The 18,370-nt window shown below is 51.4% G+C and overlaps 1 protein-coding gene across 1 annotated transcript in view; it reads right to left on the bottom strand.

Moving 5' to 3' along the window:
- Positions 1-12,869: 12,869 nt before the first annotated feature.
- LOC121464937 (MICAL-like protein 2) overlaps positions 12,870-18,370 on the bottom strand; it is a 29,145-nt gene continuing 23,644 nt past the window's right edge. The window contains exons 10-17 of the mRNA XM_041678052.1: positions 17,635-17,787; positions 17,414-17,469; positions 17,216-17,339; positions 16,660-16,750; positions 16,487-16,560; positions 15,873-15,987; positions 14,358-14,404; positions 12,870-14,205 (exon numbers count right to left, since the gene is read on the bottom strand). Coding sequence (XP_041533986.1) covers positions 14,132-14,205; positions 14,358-14,404; positions 15,873-15,987; positions 16,487-16,560; positions 16,660-16,750; positions 17,216-17,339; positions 17,414-17,469; positions 17,635-17,787 — 734 coding nt within the window. The 3' untranslated portion in view covers positions 12,870-14,131. The remainder of the gene's footprint in view (positions 14,206-14,357; positions 14,405-15,872; positions 15,988-16,486; positions 16,561-16,659; positions 16,751-17,215; positions 17,340-17,413; positions 17,470-17,634; positions 17,788-18,370) is intronic.

Consider the following 18,370-nt stretch of genomic DNA (forward strand, 5'->3'; position numbering starts at 1 on the left):
TCTTGCTGCCCCCTGGCAGCTCTCCACCACTGTCCTCCAGCACCTTAGGGAGCCACGTGTCTCACCCAATTCACTTCAGTCTTCCCGACTCTGAGGGGCCAGAGACCCTGTGGATGGTGCAACATTACATTCAGGCTGTGGAGAACTTTTTTTTTTCTTTTACTCAAACAGGGGCCTCCTTAGACGTTCCAGCAGGGGGCCTGATGACTTCAAGGCCAGGCTCTGGGGGGGTGGGAATAGCACAGGGGGTGGAGCTATAGATACCAGGCCCCAGGATTGGCCTGTTTCTGGTGATGTCACAGCGGTAGAGCCACAGGAAGTGGCTTTACAGATTGGCCAGGCTCCTCATGATGTCAGAGCAGGATGGATTGTGAACATGAAGAATGGAGGTTGAAAAGGTACCGGACTGAAAAGAAACACGGGGTCCTGGCTTGCTTGCTTCTGAGCAGGTTGAAACTTTTAAACCCATAGAACTGCATGTATGCATGAGTGAGTGTGTGCATGCATAGTCCAGAGACAAGTCCTAGGTGTCATTCCTCGGGAGCTGTCCACCTTGTGTTTCGAGACGGGGGCTCTCAATGGCCTGGATCTTGTCAAGTAGCCTTGGTTCTCTGGGCATCTTCCTGTATCTGCCGTGCAAAGCTGTCCTGTCAACTCCAACAGGCCACATGCTAGCCACAGAAGCCCTCATCCCTCCTCATCCTGCTCTGTGTGACCCTAGAGGCCCCACATAGCCCAAGCGTCAGCTTCCTCCTCTCATGGTGCTGACATATTATCCCAAGCCCAGGTTTGTGGTAGGGACAGGCCCAGGGACATTGCCACTCCTGCTTGTCCAGGACAGACAGAGACCCTGAGGCAGGAAAATTACGGCCCAGCAAGAAGAATGGGCCTTGCCCAGAGCCTCAGGAACAACATAGCTAGCTCTCAGTATCTCTTGAAAGAACATACACACACACACACACACACACACACACACACACACACTCATATGTTTTTGCTCATAAAGCACACACACAAAACATGTAGCTTGTGACACACAGGTATATGTGGTGTGGCAAATGTGTGACATGCCCCATGGATGTCCTGTGTCTGCCACAGAAAATGCACTGGAATATACATAAGTAACAGGCCCTTTGCCACGGAGTGCATGACGGCAGGACATACACATGTGTGGCTGCTGAGACACGGCTTGCTGAGCCCAGGGACCAGGTGCTGTGGCATATCTGCCAGTCTGGGACCAAGGAAAACATCTACCATGTTAATCTATGAGTTGGCTGAGACCTACTGAGTACCAGGCACCAAAACACAGTAGCAGGGAGAGGGGATGGCCCCTCTGTGTTCGTGGGACTCATGTTCTGGGGAAGGCTGGTGACTACAAATAGCCAGATGTCAAGGTGAACTGAGGGGAGGCAAACAAGAGGAGAGGGGACAGGACTCCAGGGTGGAGCCAGACAGGGCCACTGGGAAACTGACAGCCAGGGTGGCAGGGGAACTGAATGACAGCTCCAAGCAACACAACCAGCAAAGGCCCAGAGGCAGGAGGCTGCTGGCCTATAGGAACCTGTGCTGCTGGGTCAAGGGAAGGAGAGGAGAGCCTTTGGGCCTCCAGGTAGCAAGTTCCCCAGTTAGACACTCATGGTCCCAGGTCACAGGAAGCCAGGCTTCTAGAATAGAGGGTGTGGTGGTTTGATATAGGAATGGCCCCCATAGACTCATATGTTTGAATGTTTGGTCACCAGGGAGTGGCACTATTAGGAGGTGTGGCATTCTTGGAGGAAGTATGTCACTGGGGGTGGGTTTTGAGGTTTCTGATGCTCAAGCCAGGCCAGGTGTCACTCTCTCTTCCTACTGCCTGTAGATCTGGATGTAAAACTCTCAGCTACCTCTCCAGCTCTATATCTGCCCACGTTGCCACCTTAGTTCCCACCATGACAATAATGGACTAGACCTCTGAACTGTAAGCCAGCCCCAGTGAAATGCTTTCCTTTATAAGAGTCGCCATGGTCATGGTGTCTCTTCACAGCAGTAGAACACCAAGACAGGGGACTTTAACCAGGACTGGGAAACTCTGGGAACCCCACTGCAGGAGTCTGGCCCACCAATTTTGGAGGTGCCTATGATTGAGAATGTCCCCAAAGGACTGGCTGGCACCTATGGAGAGGTGAGGGAAGAGGCAGCCAACAATCTTTAAAGTTGAGCAACCCAAGCTCAGTGCACTTGAGGGAAACTGAGGCCTGGAAGGGAGAAGTCCTAGTTTAGGTCCTTCAGGGATGAAGTAATCAATTATTTACCAGCAACCCTGCTGCTATAACCAGATAATCCAGGGCACAACTGGAACATTCACAGGGAGAAGCTGACCAAAGCCAGACTGCCCCTGACAGGGATGCTTGGACTGTTTGTAGTGGTTAGACGAGAGGTAGAACTTTCTGAGTCTGCTAGAAGCCAGAACATACTATAATCTTATAATCTTAAATAGCTAAGAGAGTCAGAGCTAAAGGCATTGGAAAAGCTGGCCAGATTCAAAAAAGGGAAACTAAGGCACAGAGCTGAGATGTTCCCGTGAATCTTGACCAACTGAGGTCCCGTCTCTTCCCTCCAGCAACTCTGCAACAGCAGGAAACGTGTCCCAGGCTGGGCCAGATCGCCACCTGGCCTCACCTGCCCTGTCCCCACAGGAGCCATTTACCTTCCAAAGCCAGTCCAAGATATTAATTAAGATAAATCTCCTTCCATTCTGAGATCCCTTTATCATGTAATTTATCAAAATTACGTTAATTATTTCTTTAAGGCACCAAAATTATTACCTCTTTTGTGTCTGGTTTGTGTTAATATTCATAATTTAATAATTCAATATCCTGGCCATCTGGCCAAGGAGCAGGGTACTCTCCCTCCCTCTTGCCCGAGCCAAGACTTTGTCTCAGCCCCATGAGCTCTCAAGGACCTGGCTGCCCTGTTCCCAGGGCTTGAACCCCTCGCCCAGGCCCCCAGGACACTGGCAGGGCCCCTGCTCGGCAGCCCCCAGTCGCAGCACACAGGTACAGGGCACCCGCCACTGCGCTTGGCAGGTGAGGCTAGCTGAGTTGACGTTTTCCACACTTTGTGAGTTTTACGCTGTAATTTGACATAATTAATGCCTACATTACTGCTGATAATTTAGCTAGTTAATTAAACTCGGAGGAGATAATTAAGGAAAGGCTACTGCTTGAGTTGCTAATTGTTTCTGTCATTATTTCTAGGGGGCCGACAGCTGCCGGCTGAGTCATCCTGTTCCATCAGCTGATGGGGTCATGTGATGCGGGGGGCCTCCCCTGGGACCCCCCACACACACTTCCAGGGGAGGGAGTGCACAGCCAGCTACCTGGCTGTTACCTGGAGCCTTGCCAAGTCTGGGGAGGCCTCAGGGCAAAGCTGGTACTGTCCCCTTCCCTTCACAGTACAGGGTCCCTGTCTGATAGCTCACCCACTGGCGGGGGGGTACATAAAGGTTATTAGAGAAAGTTGAGAGGTAGGAAACACCCCCACCCCTTACCCCCCACCTCCGCTTCACCACAGGCCAGCATTCAAGTCTAAAAGGGATGGAGTGGCCCCTAGCAGTAACACTTCAGTCTCTTGTACTGGTCAGATAAGAGGTAGAACTTCCTGAGCCCTCCTAATCCTTCCAGAAGCCAGAATGGATGAGAAGAATGACAGAGAGGAGGGAGAGAGAGAGAGAGAGAGAGAGAGGAAGAAGAAGAAGAAGAGGAGGAGGAGGAGGAGGAGGAGGAGGAGGAGGAGGAGGAGAGGAGAGGAGAGGAGAGGAGAGGAGAGGAGAGGAGAGGAGAGGAGAGGAGAGGTTGAGGCTAGCCACTCTGTCCCAGAAAGCATGAGGATGAGGACGGCCAACATGCCCCCCAAACTGCAGCCTCTCTGATTCATGGTAGTGTGGACCTGAATGACTCCTGGACAGTGCAGTGGGGAACCCAGAGAAAGCCCCAGGGGGCTATGGGATTTTGTGGTCAGAGTCAGGGCTCCATCTCTGGGGATCTCAGTCTGAGGACCAAGGATGGCACAAGGTGGTTGGATCTAGTTGGAGCCTAGGCAGGTCATTAGAAATCTCTTATCAGGTACCTCAAAGAATTCTGGGTTCATTTCCCCTCCAAGCCAGAAGTCCGTTGGGCAGAAAGTCCCAGATTGTCTCATCCACGGCGCAGGGACATGAGCAGGGTATCCACTAAGAGCAGTCCCCATTTCTGCCCCGCCGGTCTCTGCTTAGCGGCTCTCTTAGTCCTCATGGTACCAATCTGGCTGCTGAGGCTCCTTGAGTCCCACATCCCACCAAAGCATTCCACATCCCGGGTGTTCTCCAGCTAAGGTAACAGGAGGTTTTCAGAAAGAACTAGATCCTCCAGGCTTCTTCCCTTTAAGCCTCTGAGTGCCAACCTCCATTGGCATCAGTGTTCGCACCAACTCACCGAGCCTTTGGCCAGCACAGGTGTTGGTTCAAACAGTGTACTCATCTGCTAGATTGTAATTCCTCTAGTGCTCAGAGTGGCTGCCACCGACCAGCTCTCGTTTCCCTTCCCTTCCCTCTCCCCCTCCCTCTGCCTTTTCCAAAGCCGCAGGAGGCAGCTAATGCAGACCAGCGTGGGAATATTTCCTACAGTTTCCCCAGCCTTGGTGAAAACCAATGTAGTTTAGGCAGGGGGTTGCTGCAATCCCACCTGAGGGGACAGGGAGTACCCCAAAGCTCTTCCTTGGAAATAGTCTTTGGCAAATGTAACTTCATGCTGCTGTGTCCCTGTGACCAAAACACCATACAGAAGGGGAAGGATGCATTTGGGTTCATGGTTTCAGAGGTTCCTATCTACCACAGTGGAAGGGGTAAAGAGTGGAGACGGAGGGGCTGGAGAGATGGCTCAGAGGTTAAGAGCACTGACTGCTCTTCCTGAGGTCCTGAGTTCAATTCCCAGCAACCACATGGTGGCTCACAGCCATCTATAATGAGATCTGGTGCTCTCTTCTGGCCAGCAGGCGTACATGGAGGCAGGATGTTATATACATAATAAATAAATAAATCTTTAAAAAAAAAGAGTGGAGATCGATCACATGATCACACATGTTAGAGCAGGAAGAAGAGGTGGGTATAATTTCCAAGACCAGCCCCCAGTGATTTTTATTTATTTGTTTATTTATTTGTTTGTTTATTTATTTATTTATTTTTGGTTTTTCAAGACAGGGTTTCTCTGTAGCTTTGTAGCCTGTCCTGGAACTAGCTCTTATAGACCAGGCTGGTCTCGAACTCACAGAGATCTTCCTGCCTCTGCCTCCCAAGTGCTGGGATTAAAGGCATGTGCCACCACCACCCTGCGTGATCTATTTTCTGTAGCGAGGCTCCAACTCCTAAAAGCTCCAGGGCCTTCGAAATAGTGCCACCTGCTGGACACCAGGCGCTAAACCAGGAGCCTCAGGGTGTTCACTTCCCATTCCACTCCTAACAGCAAGGCTGGCTGGCAGAGGCTGTCCTGGGTGTCACGGACCCCAGGCCCGTGGCTGGCATTCACACGAGAGGGCAACTTGGGCACACTGGTGCAGGGAAGGATGCCCAGAAGGAGAAATGGAGAGAAAACTAGGGAGGTAAGTCCACAGCCAAGAATTCTGACAGCCACCCCACACTGAGTGAAGTAGAATCTTTCCCAGCCTTCCCAGAGCACCGTGCCTTGACTCCTACATCTCAGACTTCTGGCTTCTAGAACTCTCCATTTTGAAAAATTAGTTTTTGCTATTTTAAACACCCAAAGAATACTTCTGGCATGTGTGAGGTCAGAGGACAACTTGGGGAGTCAGTGCTCCTCTTCCACTCTGTTGATCCCAAGGGTCAGACTCATATCTGCAGGCTTGGTGGCAAGCATCTTTAATGGGCCAACCATGTTGTCAACCACTTTACTGGTTTTTTAAATGTGGCTTTCAGAGAATTTCAGATCCTACACGTGGCTCTTCACTGAGTCACTGGAGATCACCACTGAACTACATATACTCCCAACTTGGTTTTTACATTTTTTTAATGTTAGTGTGAGAGTTTGTGTGTGTCCATGAGCCATGGCACATGTATGGAAGTCAGAGGAAATATATATATGTATATATATATATATATATATATATATATATATATATATATAGTGTATTAGAGACTTTGGGTGCAATCCCCAACATCAGGAAAAGGAGGCAGTTCCTCATATTTAAAGCTCCTGCACACCTTTATTCCTCTGGCCACGATTCAGGTCTCAACAGCCACCTGTGGCCAGTGGCCACTGTAGCATGCTGCTGAGCATTGAGAATCTGTTTCCCCATCAGCAGTGGTTAACCTTCATGCCCCTTGTCATCTGTCACATGACAAAAGACAGCCAAGTGTCCTCAGCTGCCAGGACTGGGTTTGGGGAAACTAGAAGTTACACCAAGTTTTATTTTATGATGCTATAGTTGGAATGCAGGGCATCACCCATGATAGACAGGGGCTCTGCCACTGAGCCACACCCCATTTCCTCACTAGGGGATTCTAGGCAGGTGCTCTACCACTGAGCCACACCCCAACCCTCACTGGGGGATTCTAGGCGGGTACTCTACCATTGAACTACATCTACTCCCAACTTGTTTTTTACATTTTTTTAATGTTAGTGTGAGAATGTCTGTGTCCATGAGCCATGGCACATGTATGGAAGTCAGAGGAAACCAACCTGTAGGAGTTGCTGCTTCAGTCATGTGACTTTGGGAATCAAGCTCAGGTCTTCTGGCAGCACCTTTGCTCACTGGGCCATCTTACCAACCCTTTGTTTTATTCTGAGACAAGATTTCATATGATCTTAGGCGACCCCTGTGAAAGGATCGTTTGCCCCCCAATGGGGTCACAACCCACAGGTTGAGAACCACTGCTTTACACTCTTGGTGGTGTTTCCTCGGCCTCCATAGTAGCTGGAACGAAAAGCCTGTACTGCAAGTCCCTACTCACAGGAAAATCTTAAAACATCAACACACCCATCCCAAAGTGGTCCCCCTGTCCCCCAGCTCCTGACCTGCCATGGCACATGGACACATCCATCTCACCTGGCACAAGCCCAGCATTTGACATCTCCATCTACAAACCCACCACTCCTTTCTGGAAATTTCTTCCCCATCAATAACAAGACTAGAAATAGTCCATATTGGGTGTCTAACGTTTGAAAACCATTGATTAAGTTTTACACTACCATGTGAAAGTGAACATAAAGATTCTTGCTTTTTAATTTAAGAAGAGAATATGATGTAATTTCAATTTGAGATAAGATAAAGGTGTCCTCCGGGCTGCACCTTCAATTGGATTACATCCAGTGTGTTTTATAAAGTGCCAGCGGCTTCAGACGAAGGTGAGGGGATTTTCTTTATTGGAAGTTTAATGGGCCGCATTCGGGCTATCCATCTCCATCAGGGCTCCAATCACCTGAGAGATTAGTTAACGCAGAACCCCTGAACTCCAGTCTGGGAATGAAGGGAGGGATGTGCTTCCTCAGTGCAGCCCAGCCTGAGGAGAAGCCAGCTCAGCAGACCAGCAACAGACTCCTGGCACATGCCACAGGCCCCTGCTCGGAGATCTCTGGAGAGCAGACCAGGTGGGCTGGGCTCCAAATGTGTGGGACAGGCAGGAGCCAAAGCAGGCACTATGGGAGGAGCAACTGCAAGACGCAGAGCCCAGAAGGATGTGGTTGGCAAGTATCACAGCTGGAGTCCCATCCCTTGCCTCCCCAGTCCTGGAAGGGTGAAGCCTCCAGGAAGATGAGAGTGACCATGGAATTCATGTCCACCTCCCACTTCACACTGAGCGTCTCAGAGCTTGGGACTCCTAAGCACACCCCAGTGAGCCCTGTGTATTTCCCATGCTGGGGTGTTCACACTCAGCTGTGGCTGAGCAACTATGAAGACAGCACTGAGTCACTAGGGACACAGTTAAGCAAGCCCACAGCATCCTTTAGGCCTGGACACCAGGAATGGTCCCCAGCTCAGATGCTCTCGGGGAGTCCTCAAGGGACTCTGAGTCACTTTCTCTTACCCTTCATCCTCCGCAGTTAGGCTCTAAGGTGCAATTCCAGGGCCCCACAGCAAGATGGTGCAGGGCAGAGCTCAGCCAGTGTCTGTCTCTGCCAATGGACACTGGCTGCATTGATGCCCGCTGAGGCTCAAAAAGCAGTTGGTGGTCCAAGACACAGGTCTTCTTCATTCATTCATTTATTCAGAAAATATCAGAGGACCCCACCCCGTGTGTGAGGCATTATACTGGCACATGGGGTCCTCAGTGGGAGAGAAATGAACCCCCCTTGTTGTGAATGTTTTTGCTCTTTTTACTCTTTTGGGAGACCCACCATCCAGCTCCCAAATAAATCACACACAGAGGCTTATTCTTAAGTTATAAATGTCCAGCCTTAGCTTGACTTGCTGCTAGCCAGCTCTTCTTATCTTAAATTATCCTGTCTATCTTTTGTCGCTAGGCTTTTATCTTTCTTATTTCTGTATGTCTTACTTTCCTTCTTCCTCCGTGGCTGGCTGGGTAGCTGGTCCCCGACGTCCTCCTCTCCTTGTTCTCTCCTGCTCCTCATTTCTCTTGCTGCTCCGTCTGCTTTTTCGTCCTCGTTTCTATTTCTTCTCTCTGCCTGCCAGCCCCGCCTATCCTTTCTGCTACCTCGCTATTGGCTGTTCAGCAACTTATTAGGACCATCAGGTGTTTTAGACAGGCAGAGAATCACAGCTTCTCAGAGGTAAACAAATGTAGCATAAACAAAAGCAACATCCCTAAAATAATATTCCCCAACACCCCATGACCTCCAGGTCATGCACCTTAGACATCAGGAAACAAAGCAACACCTGAATCTGGCTCAGGACCCTCCATGAGAACAGAAGGGCAGAGTTACCCAGAGGCCTGGGAGTAGGGAGCCAGTTGTGAGCCAGAGAGCATTGTGCAAAGACCCCAGGCACAGGAGCCTGGCAGGAGGAGAGGAAGTGGGAGGTACTTCAGGGAGGTGAAGCCCTGTAAGACAAGGTCATGCCCATGTGCCCAGACATAGTATGTGTCTTCTTTAGTGGTGTAGGAGGTTCTTCTGTCTATGTGTTGCTTTCATTGGCTGAATAAAAAAACTGCCTTGGCCTTTTGATAGGGCAGAACTCAGATAGGCAAGTAAACAGAACAGGATGCTGGGAAGAAGGGCAGTGTGTCAGACACCATGGTTCTCCTGCCTGAGACAGACACTGGTTAGACTCATGCCGGTAAGCCACAGTCAAGTGGCGATACACATTAATGGAGATGGGTTAAACTAATATGTGAGAGTTAGCCAATAAGAGGCTGGAGATAATGGGTCAGGCAGTGTTTTAATTAATACAGTTTCTGTGTGATTATTCTGGGTGTATTTTGGGTGTAAGCTAGCAGCGCGGCCGGGACAAACAAGGGGCCCTGCTCCCTACAACACGTTAGGGTTTCTATTGCTGCATCAAAACACCAACACACCAAAAAAAAGCAAGCTGGGGAAGAAAAGGTTTACTTGGCTCACACTTCCACATCACTGTTCATCACAGGACAGCGAACTCTAACAGGGCAGGATCTGGGAGGCAGGAGCTGATGCAGAGGCCATGGAGGGGAGCTGCTCTTTACTGGCTTACTCCACCTGGCTCACTCAGCTTCAGCTCCCCCACTTCTCCCTGCCTCAGTCATGGGAGCCCAGAGCCAGGCCCTAGTCCCACCTGCTCCCCAAAGCCCAGGATATCTTTCAGCGTCCTCCGATCCTCAGGGCTGAAGACCAATGTGAACATGAGCATAGGGGATACATGCCCTCCCCTAAGAACTCCCATACCCAACTCCATACTGACACAGGAATATTACTGTTCTGGGTTAAGCCTGGAAACAGAAATGGCACATATATTAAGCACTAACTGTATACATAAGCAACAAAGAGCATCCGACTATGATACCTTGATGCCCTCAGGGCTCTTGACTCCAAAAGAGTGTACATAGGACCCCTCTCATCCTTGTGAGCTATCCTGGTGGCCTGTAGTAAGTGGAGTCTGCAGTTGATTTGATTCCAAGCCGGGGGTGGCAGGTGAAGACAGCCCCATCTGTCCCCACAGGCCACCACAATGTTCTGGAGGCCCTTCACGCTCTGCTTCTTGACTGAAGGGGCTTAACAGTCAACTCCTGTGCCTCAAGGGTGACTTCCTGGCCCCCTCTGCCATTGTGCCCTGTGGAGCAGCAGGCATTGGGCCCCTGGGAAATAGCAGGGATGCCACACGGGCCTGGGTCAGATTCTGTCCCATCCTATAGGTTACCAAGCACTGCTGGCAGTCCCAAGACATCTGAGGTCTATGGAGAGCAGCCAGATAACAGGTGGGGGACCAGTGTCCTGGCTCCTCTTCCACATACATAACCTGCTAGGTAACCATCCCATGGGACACAGCCCAAGAGCTGAGAGAGCCGTCCACCTCTGGGTTCCAGTCTCCAACATGAGGCTGACCTGCTGTGTGACTTCCAGGAACTGCAGAGCCTCTCTGAACCTCAGTGATCACCCCATCTATAAAGTTGAGTTGCTCCTGGCACCCCCCAGTCAACCCTACTGTGTGACAGTCTGCCTCCCTTGGAGATCAAGAGGTTGAACTGCAGTGGGTCCCTGGATGGTTTAAGAGGGGGTGGGGTGGGGTGGGAGAGGTGGGGAGTGGCTAACTCAAGGGCCAGGTAGGTCTGCCCAGGCCCCTCCAAGCCTTGTGCCCTCAATGCGCAAAAGTTCCTGGAGCTCCAAGCTGACCGTGGAGCCCAAGGCTCAATGAACAAGGACACGCTGCTTAGGCTTTTTGTTACTGCGATGAAACACCATGACCAAAGCACTCCAGAGAGGACAGGGTTTATTTGACTTACACTTCCATATTGTAGCCCATCACTGAAGGAACTCAGGACAAGAAGCTGGAGACAGGGGCTGATGCAGAGGCCATGGAAGAGTGCTGCTTACTGGCTTGCTCCCTATGTCTTGCTCAGCCTGACAGGACCACCTGCCCAGGGATGGTACCACCCACAATGGGTTGCCTTCCCCCAATCAATCACTAAGAAAATACCCTACAGGCTTGCTTACAGTTCAGTCTTATGGGAGCGTTTTCTTTCTTTCTTTCTTTCTTTCCTTCCTTCCTTTCTTTCTTTCTTTCTTTATGGGTGGTGGGGGGGGAGTTTCAGGACATGGTTTCTGTGTAGCCCTGGCTGTTCTGGAACTTGCTCAGTAGAACAAACTGGCCTCAAATTCAGAGATCTGCCTGCCTCTGCCTCTTGAGTGCTGGGATTAAAGGTGTACATCACCATGCATGGCATGGAGGCATTTCCTTAATTGAGGTTTCTTCCCCTCATAACTTAAGCTTGGGTCAAGCTCGGGCCATAAAACTATCTAGCACAACTGGCCAACTTGAGCCACAAACACACTGATGTAAAGCCACAGCCTTTTCTCTCTTACTCACCCCCAAGATCACACATTAAGTAGCCATCACAATAAAGACCGTTTTATAGACAAAAAAGGTCCTTCCACCTTACAAATTCAAACGCTTTAAAAATTCAGTCTCTTTAAAAAAAAAAAAAAAAAAAAACCCAGGGTTTTTTCTTAAAGTCCAAAGTCTCTTTTAAAATAGAATGCCTTTCAACTGTGGGATCCTACAAAATAAAATTAGCTATTTCTTATTTCAAAAGGGAAGAACCAGGCAACAGCCACAATCAGATCAAAATAAAACCAAACACCAACAGTATAAAAACTCAATGCCCAATATCTGGGATCCACTCAGGATCTTCTGGGCTTGGGTCACTTCTCCAGCTCCACCCTGACCAGCACGCACAGTTTGACTGCTAGGCTCAGGCCGGTTCCACTCCATCCTCTGCTGCTGCTCTTGGTGGCCATCCCCTGGTACTGGCATCCAAATGCTGGGTCACCTGCTGCAACCAGCCTGCACTTTCACCAACAGCCTCTATTAGGCTCTCGCCGTGCCAAGTCTCAACCTTCTCCATCACCCTTCAATCCTGGGCTCTCCACTGCCACTCCGGTGGCTCCTTCACCAATGGCCTCTTCTGACCTCTCCTGGTGCCAGACCTCAGCTGCTCTCCATGATCCCTTTCATGTCTTCAAAACCAGCATCACCTGGGTGACTCTTACACACGTCCAAGTTTAGCCGCCAGCACGAGGTACAACCTTGGCAGCCTCCAGAACTCAGCTTCTGTGTGCTCTCAGGAAACACTTCCCAGATTTCACCTCAGTGCTGCTGGACTCTTCTTAATCCCAGCTGATTCTTCAGCCCCAGCCAACCAGCATCCATTATACCCATAAAGCAAAGGTTTTACTTCAGTGGTTCCGCTCTCTTGTTAATCACTCTGATTCTTCAGCCCCTGCTAACCAGAACCTTAACTCAGAATGACAAACGACTGGTAGAGTCCTTAGGGACTCGCAGACTTCCCTCTGAAACTTCACAAGCCAGGCCTTCACCATCGGCAAGGCTGTCAACGCTCTTATCTTCCAAGCTCCCATAGAACAGCTCACTGAGATCTCAACACTCGATCACTTTTCTAGCTCAGTATTCCAAGTCCTTCCACAGTTCTCCCCAGAGCACATAGTCGGCTCTGCCACAGCAATACCCAACTCCCAGGACCAATTTCTGCCCTAGGTAGGGTTATCATCACTGTGAGGAAACACCATGACCAGAGCAACTTGGGGAGGAAAGGGTTTATTTGACTTATGCTTCCACATCCAGAGTCCATCACTGAAGGAAGTCAGGACGGGAACAGAAACAGGGCAGGAACCTGGAGGCGGGAGCTGATGCAGAGGCCATGGAGGAGGATGCTCCAGCCTGCTCTCCACGGATTTCTCAGACTGCTTTCCTACAGAACCCAGGATCCCCTGCCCACGAATGGCACCGCCCACAATAGGCTGGGCCAAACCACATCAATCACTAATTAATACAACGCTCCACAGGCTTGCCTGCAGCCCCATCTTATGGAAGCATTTTCCCAAGTGAGGTTCCCTCCTCTCAGATGACTTTAGCTTGTGCCAAGTTGGCATAAAACTAGGCAGCACACTGCCACACTTAGCCACATTGCTACCGAACCAGCCATACCCATCCGTGACCTGACTCCCCCAGGCCTCTCTTACCCCGCTGGTCTCTCTCAAGCCTGTAGAGTACACCCCAGCTCTGAGAAGACACACCCTCGCAGCTACTCAGGGACCTATCATCAACCTTAGGCATCTTCTGCCCCAGGGCCACCTGTGTCCAGGGCACAGATCCCAGGCCATGGGGGCATAATTATTATAGTGTTCCACTCTGTCCTCCTGTCCATCTGCACAGACAGAGAGTAACGAACATGTCCAGAGGGGGTGACGGTTACCTTCACCTGTCAACTGGGCATAGTCTAGAGTCTCAGTGAAGGCCCACCTAGATCAGGTTGGTCTGGAGGCACATCTGTGGGGGATTGTCTTGATTGCCTCAATTGAAGTAGAAAAGCCCAGCCTGAAAGAGGGCAGCAGCACTCTCTGGGGCTGGGACCTGAATTATCTAAAAGTAGAAAAGCCAACTGAGCTGGGTGGTGGTGGCGCACGCCTTTAATCCCAGCACTCAGGAGGCAGAGGCAGGCGGATCTCTGTGAGTTTGAGGCCAGCCTGGTCTACAGAGTGAGTTCCAGGACAACCAGGGAGGTTGCATGGAGAATCCCTGTCTCAGAAAAAGAAAGCTGAGCACTAAGTGTGCACATACTCATTTCTCTCTGTTCGTGACTGTGGCTGTCATGTGATCAGCTGGTCCAAGGCCTGCCCTCCATGACTTCACTGCAGTGAGGTAACCTGGGATTGAGAGCTCAAACAAGCTCTTCTCCCTTCAGTTGCCTTGTTCAGATACATCGCCACAGCAACAGAGAAGAAATGGAACAGAGGATGAGTGTCCACCCAAGCACCTGGCACTGACCTGGCACAGGGACACACATGGCAGATGTGGGAGGGTCGCTGTCTTTATTGAGGATACAGGGACTCAGAGTGGGAGGCATGGGCCCCGGCACCCCCAAGCATCCTTCTGGGGTCCCAGCACTAGTCTCTTCCTGAGAAGGGCCAGGGCCCTGGTGCCAGCTACGGGCAGCTCAGGTCTGCCCGCCTTTGTTCTTTGAGGACCAGATCTTGGACAAGCGGAACTTGGACTTCTTCCTCTGAAGGCCTGAGGGGAGGACAGAACCATGAAGCTCCCACTGAGGTTCCTGTGTTTCCTTCCCTGACCACTCCACGGAGCTGCCACTCCCACAGGAAGCTCTACCCCACCCAGTCCGGAAAGGCCATCCTCCCTGCCCCCTGCTGGGCACCCATCATTACCCAGGTTCTGTATCATGTTCTCCAGCATTTGGTCCTCTTCTTGTTCCCTGGAATGGGGACAGGGTGACTGTGAGGGACATGGGCCCTGGGGAGCTACAGAGAACATGTGTGCACATACTCTTTCTCTGTCTCTCTCTCCCACTCTCTGTCTGTCTCTTTCTTTGTCTGCCTTGGTCTCTCTATCTCTCTCTCTCCCTCTGTCTCTCTCTCCACACTAATACCAGAGTCAGCCCCACTCATCCTGGCTATCTCCACCCCCAACATGGCATGAGACACTCCACTCCTCCCTCCATCCCCAGCCCTCCCCAGTGTCTGCCCTCCCCAGACCAGCCACTCAGCAGTAACCTGGGGATAGCAGATAGCCTGTTCTGACACTAGCTAAGCCCATGTTGGGGTCACACAGAATCCAGCTTAAGTTCAGCTTTGGGATGACCCTGTGTACCCTGGGCATTGGGCCTCACTGGATACTAGAGAGCCGAGCACAAGCATGCTGACATTCATGTCCCTCTGCTTGTGACTAGATCTGACGTCACTGGCTGTCTCCAGTTCCTGTCACATCCAGGATCATGGAGAAGCTTTGCAGCCGCCAGGAAACACACAGCTACACATATCTGGTTAAAATAAAGTGCTAAGCCAGGCTTGGTGGTGTAGGCCTTTCATCCCAGCTACTTCTTGGATAACATCCCAGCTAAGTCTGAGGCAGGAGGATGGAATTCAAAGTCTACCTGGACCAAAGAGTAAGTTCAAGGCCAGCCTGGGCAACTTAGTAAGACCATGTCTCAAAATAAAGTAACATCAGTGCTGGGGCTATAGCACACTAGAGTCCCCAGAGAGGGACTGGGGTGTGGCTCAGTGGTAGAGCACCTGCCTAGAATCCCTCGCTAGGATGTGGCTCAGTGGTAGAGCACCTGCCTAGAATCCCCCAGTGAGGGGCTGGGGTGTGGCTCAGTGGTAGAGCACCTGCCTAGTATTCATGAGGCTAAGTTTAAGATAAAAGTAGCTTTAGGGGCTGGAGAGACGCTCAGCAGTTAAGAGTGCTTACTACTCTTTCAGAGAACCCAGGTTCAGCCCCAGAACTCAAATAGCAGCCCACACCACCTGTAACTGTAGTTCCAGGGGATCTGATGCCCTCTTCTGACCTTGTACACATGCGGTGCACATAAATTCTTGTAGGAACACGGGCACATGTATAAAAGTAGTAAATAAATCATTTTTCAAAAGTCATTTTAGGCTCAACGGTTCAGCTTCACAAGCCAATGGTCATGGTCTGTTAACCACTCATGGCTGCCACACTGGACATCATGAATGACAGTCTATTTCCTTCGTTAGCTGTCCTGGCCAGTGCTAGTCCTGGAAGACTAGGGACCTGAGTGCGAAAGAGCCCCATGCGAGGACTAGCCTCCCCCAACCTGAGTCCTTGTGCCATGCAGCCTGGGTCCCACTGAGTATGAGTAGCCTATCAGCCGGGAGCAGCCCTGACCCCAGTCTGCCCTCCCTGGGTCCCCTGTCCCTCACCGGAGCCGGTCCTCATCCAGGAAGTCAACGATGTCACTGCGGTCATTCACGGTGTTCACATATTGACTCAGCAGCTCCTGTTCCCGCTGGCGGTCCTGGAGGGACTTCAGACCCTCTGTGGGGACAGCCTGCTGTCAGTAGGGGCCCCACTGTGCTCAGGGACAGGATCAGGGACAGGATAGGCACACTGCCTATGTGTTGTGGCTGGATGGAAGAACTTGATCCAGAGCCTGAGTGTGGGGCCTCTGGTCTCTATGACTTCGTTATGCAAGGCTGAGGCAGGGGTCCTCCAGCCAGGATGTGGTGTGAAGGCTGTCCCCACTGCTCAAAGTGCCCCTCCCGTGTCATCTCCTTGAACTTCACACTAGCTGTCGGGAGCAGGGCAGGGAGCACACTGTGGGGTCCTGACTTTGTCACAGGAACAGAATAGCTAGGGCATTAGTCCAAGGTCACACAGTCAGAAGCAGCATAGGAACAGAAGCCAGAAGCCTCGTGGCTTAGCCACAACCATATCACCTTTAGACTCTCATAGGTCAAGGCAGGGCAAATGGGGAAGTTGGCACACTGGCAGGTCTATGGCTCTCAGGCCAGGCTTTCCGGACACAGACACGTACCTGGCTTGTCCATCAGCTTCCGCAGCTCGTCCTGAAGGTCCAGTTGCCGCTCCTCCAGGTGTTGGTCCTTAGACCTGCAGGACACACATGTCTGAGGCCCAGCCCGACCAGGCTGCTCCCACCACATCTGTGGGCTGGTCCCGGCAGGACGCTGCAAGGCTCAGGGGTCTCACTTGTACATGAGTTCTGATTCGAGCCTCAGCAGCAGCTGCTTCTCATGAATAAGTCGGAACCAGTCCACCATGAGGCTGTCCTCCGCAGCATCTGTGAAGAAACACAGTTGGGGCAGAGAGGCCACAGTGTGCCTGACACCCCCGCCCCTCTGGTGCAGAAGCGCAGACCTGGGACAGGGGAAGCTAGCCAGAGGTACTCAGGAGGGCCATTCCGCAACTAGCATGGGTGGAGCCAGCCTGTACCAGTAAGAGGCATGGTCAATCTGCAACCAGTAAGGGGTGGCCAACCAGTGTGGCCATGGCCATCCAGTGTAGGTATAACCAGCCTATAGGAACATGGCCTGCCAGTTGGGGTATGGCCAGCTCATGGACATGGCCAGCTATAGCATGTGGTCAGCCCTCGGAGATGTGGTCAGCCACTGGGAGTGTGGAAAGCCAGTAGAGCTGTGGACAATCATTTAGGGGCATGGAAAGCGTATAGAGTGTGGCCACCAATGGGTGCGTGGTCAGTTTTGCAGCATTGTTCACTGGTAGAGGCGTATCCCAAGCTGCTCACCTCCCTCGGCTGCCCGCAGCCGCTTCTCCAGCTCTACACCCCTGAGCTCCAGGGCGTCAAGCTGATTCTCAATCTCCTGCAGCTGCCTGTGCAGCTCCTCCTGGGGGATATAGTCGGGGTGCAGCTGGAGGGAAAATGGAGCATGAGCGCAAGCACAGGACCAAAGCTGAGTCAACCCCTAGTGCCCTGCGTACTTACCCTGACTGGGGAGGTCACAGTCTCACCATGTGTACTGTCCAGGACTGCAGACCGTTCTAGAAAACAGACAGATGACTGAGGCCCTCAGGCTCAGGGCACCAAGCCCAACAGAACCTGGACTGGCATGGGCATGACCAGACCCATCTATTCTAGGCCATGAGGCCCAGCAGGCATTGCCCCCTTTACTATCTTCCAAACCAGATGGCATCACTGGGACTGACCTCTTGTCCCCCAGGTGGGTGTTTTCTCCTCCTTCCTGTTCCTGGCCTGAGCTTCCTGTTTCTTGAGCTCTGGCTGGAGCCAATCAGCAGAAACATCAAGGCTGGGAGGGACAGCTAGTTTCTTACGGTGTGACAGAGAAGGAGAAGGGGCTGCTGGAACAAAGGTGGGGGGCAAAGATGTGTGAGACCCACTGGCCAGAGACCTGACACTGAGGGGAACCAGGGCTCTAAGCTCCTACTCTGTCCCAGAGCAGCCAGGGTTGCAGTCCATGCACCTCCCAAGGTAGGGCCCCTGTCCTGCCCAAACCGACCACATCCACTCAGGGAAGCAGCATCCGAGAGACCCACAAGGCTATTGACATCACAGAATGTGACCTGGGAAGTGGCCCACAAAGGGCTCAACTGTGCTGAGAGCAAACTTGGCCCAACACCATATAGATTCACAGGCACACCTAAATATGCATGTGCCTAACAAAACATACATACATATTCAGACTATGCCTGAACATGCCTCACACACATACATCCCATGCATGTACACACACATACACATGTATAGGCCATGCCTTACACACGTACAGTTCCATGCCTGAACACACATGAGCACACAGACTATACCTAAACATGCCTAGTACACATACGAACCATGCATGAACATGTATTCACACTTACCCCATGTGTGAACACACATAGTCACACATATCTCTTATATCTAAGCATGCATGTACATGTTGAT

This window comes from Microtus oregoni, unplaced genomic scaffold (genome assembly GCF_018167655.1).
Source record: "Microtus oregoni isolate MIOR12 unplaced genomic scaffold, Mior012 000029F_ref0000214, whole genome shotgun sequence".
Taxonomy (NCBI): Eukaryota; Metazoa; Chordata; class Mammalia; order Rodentia; family Cricetidae; genus Microtus; species Microtus oregoni.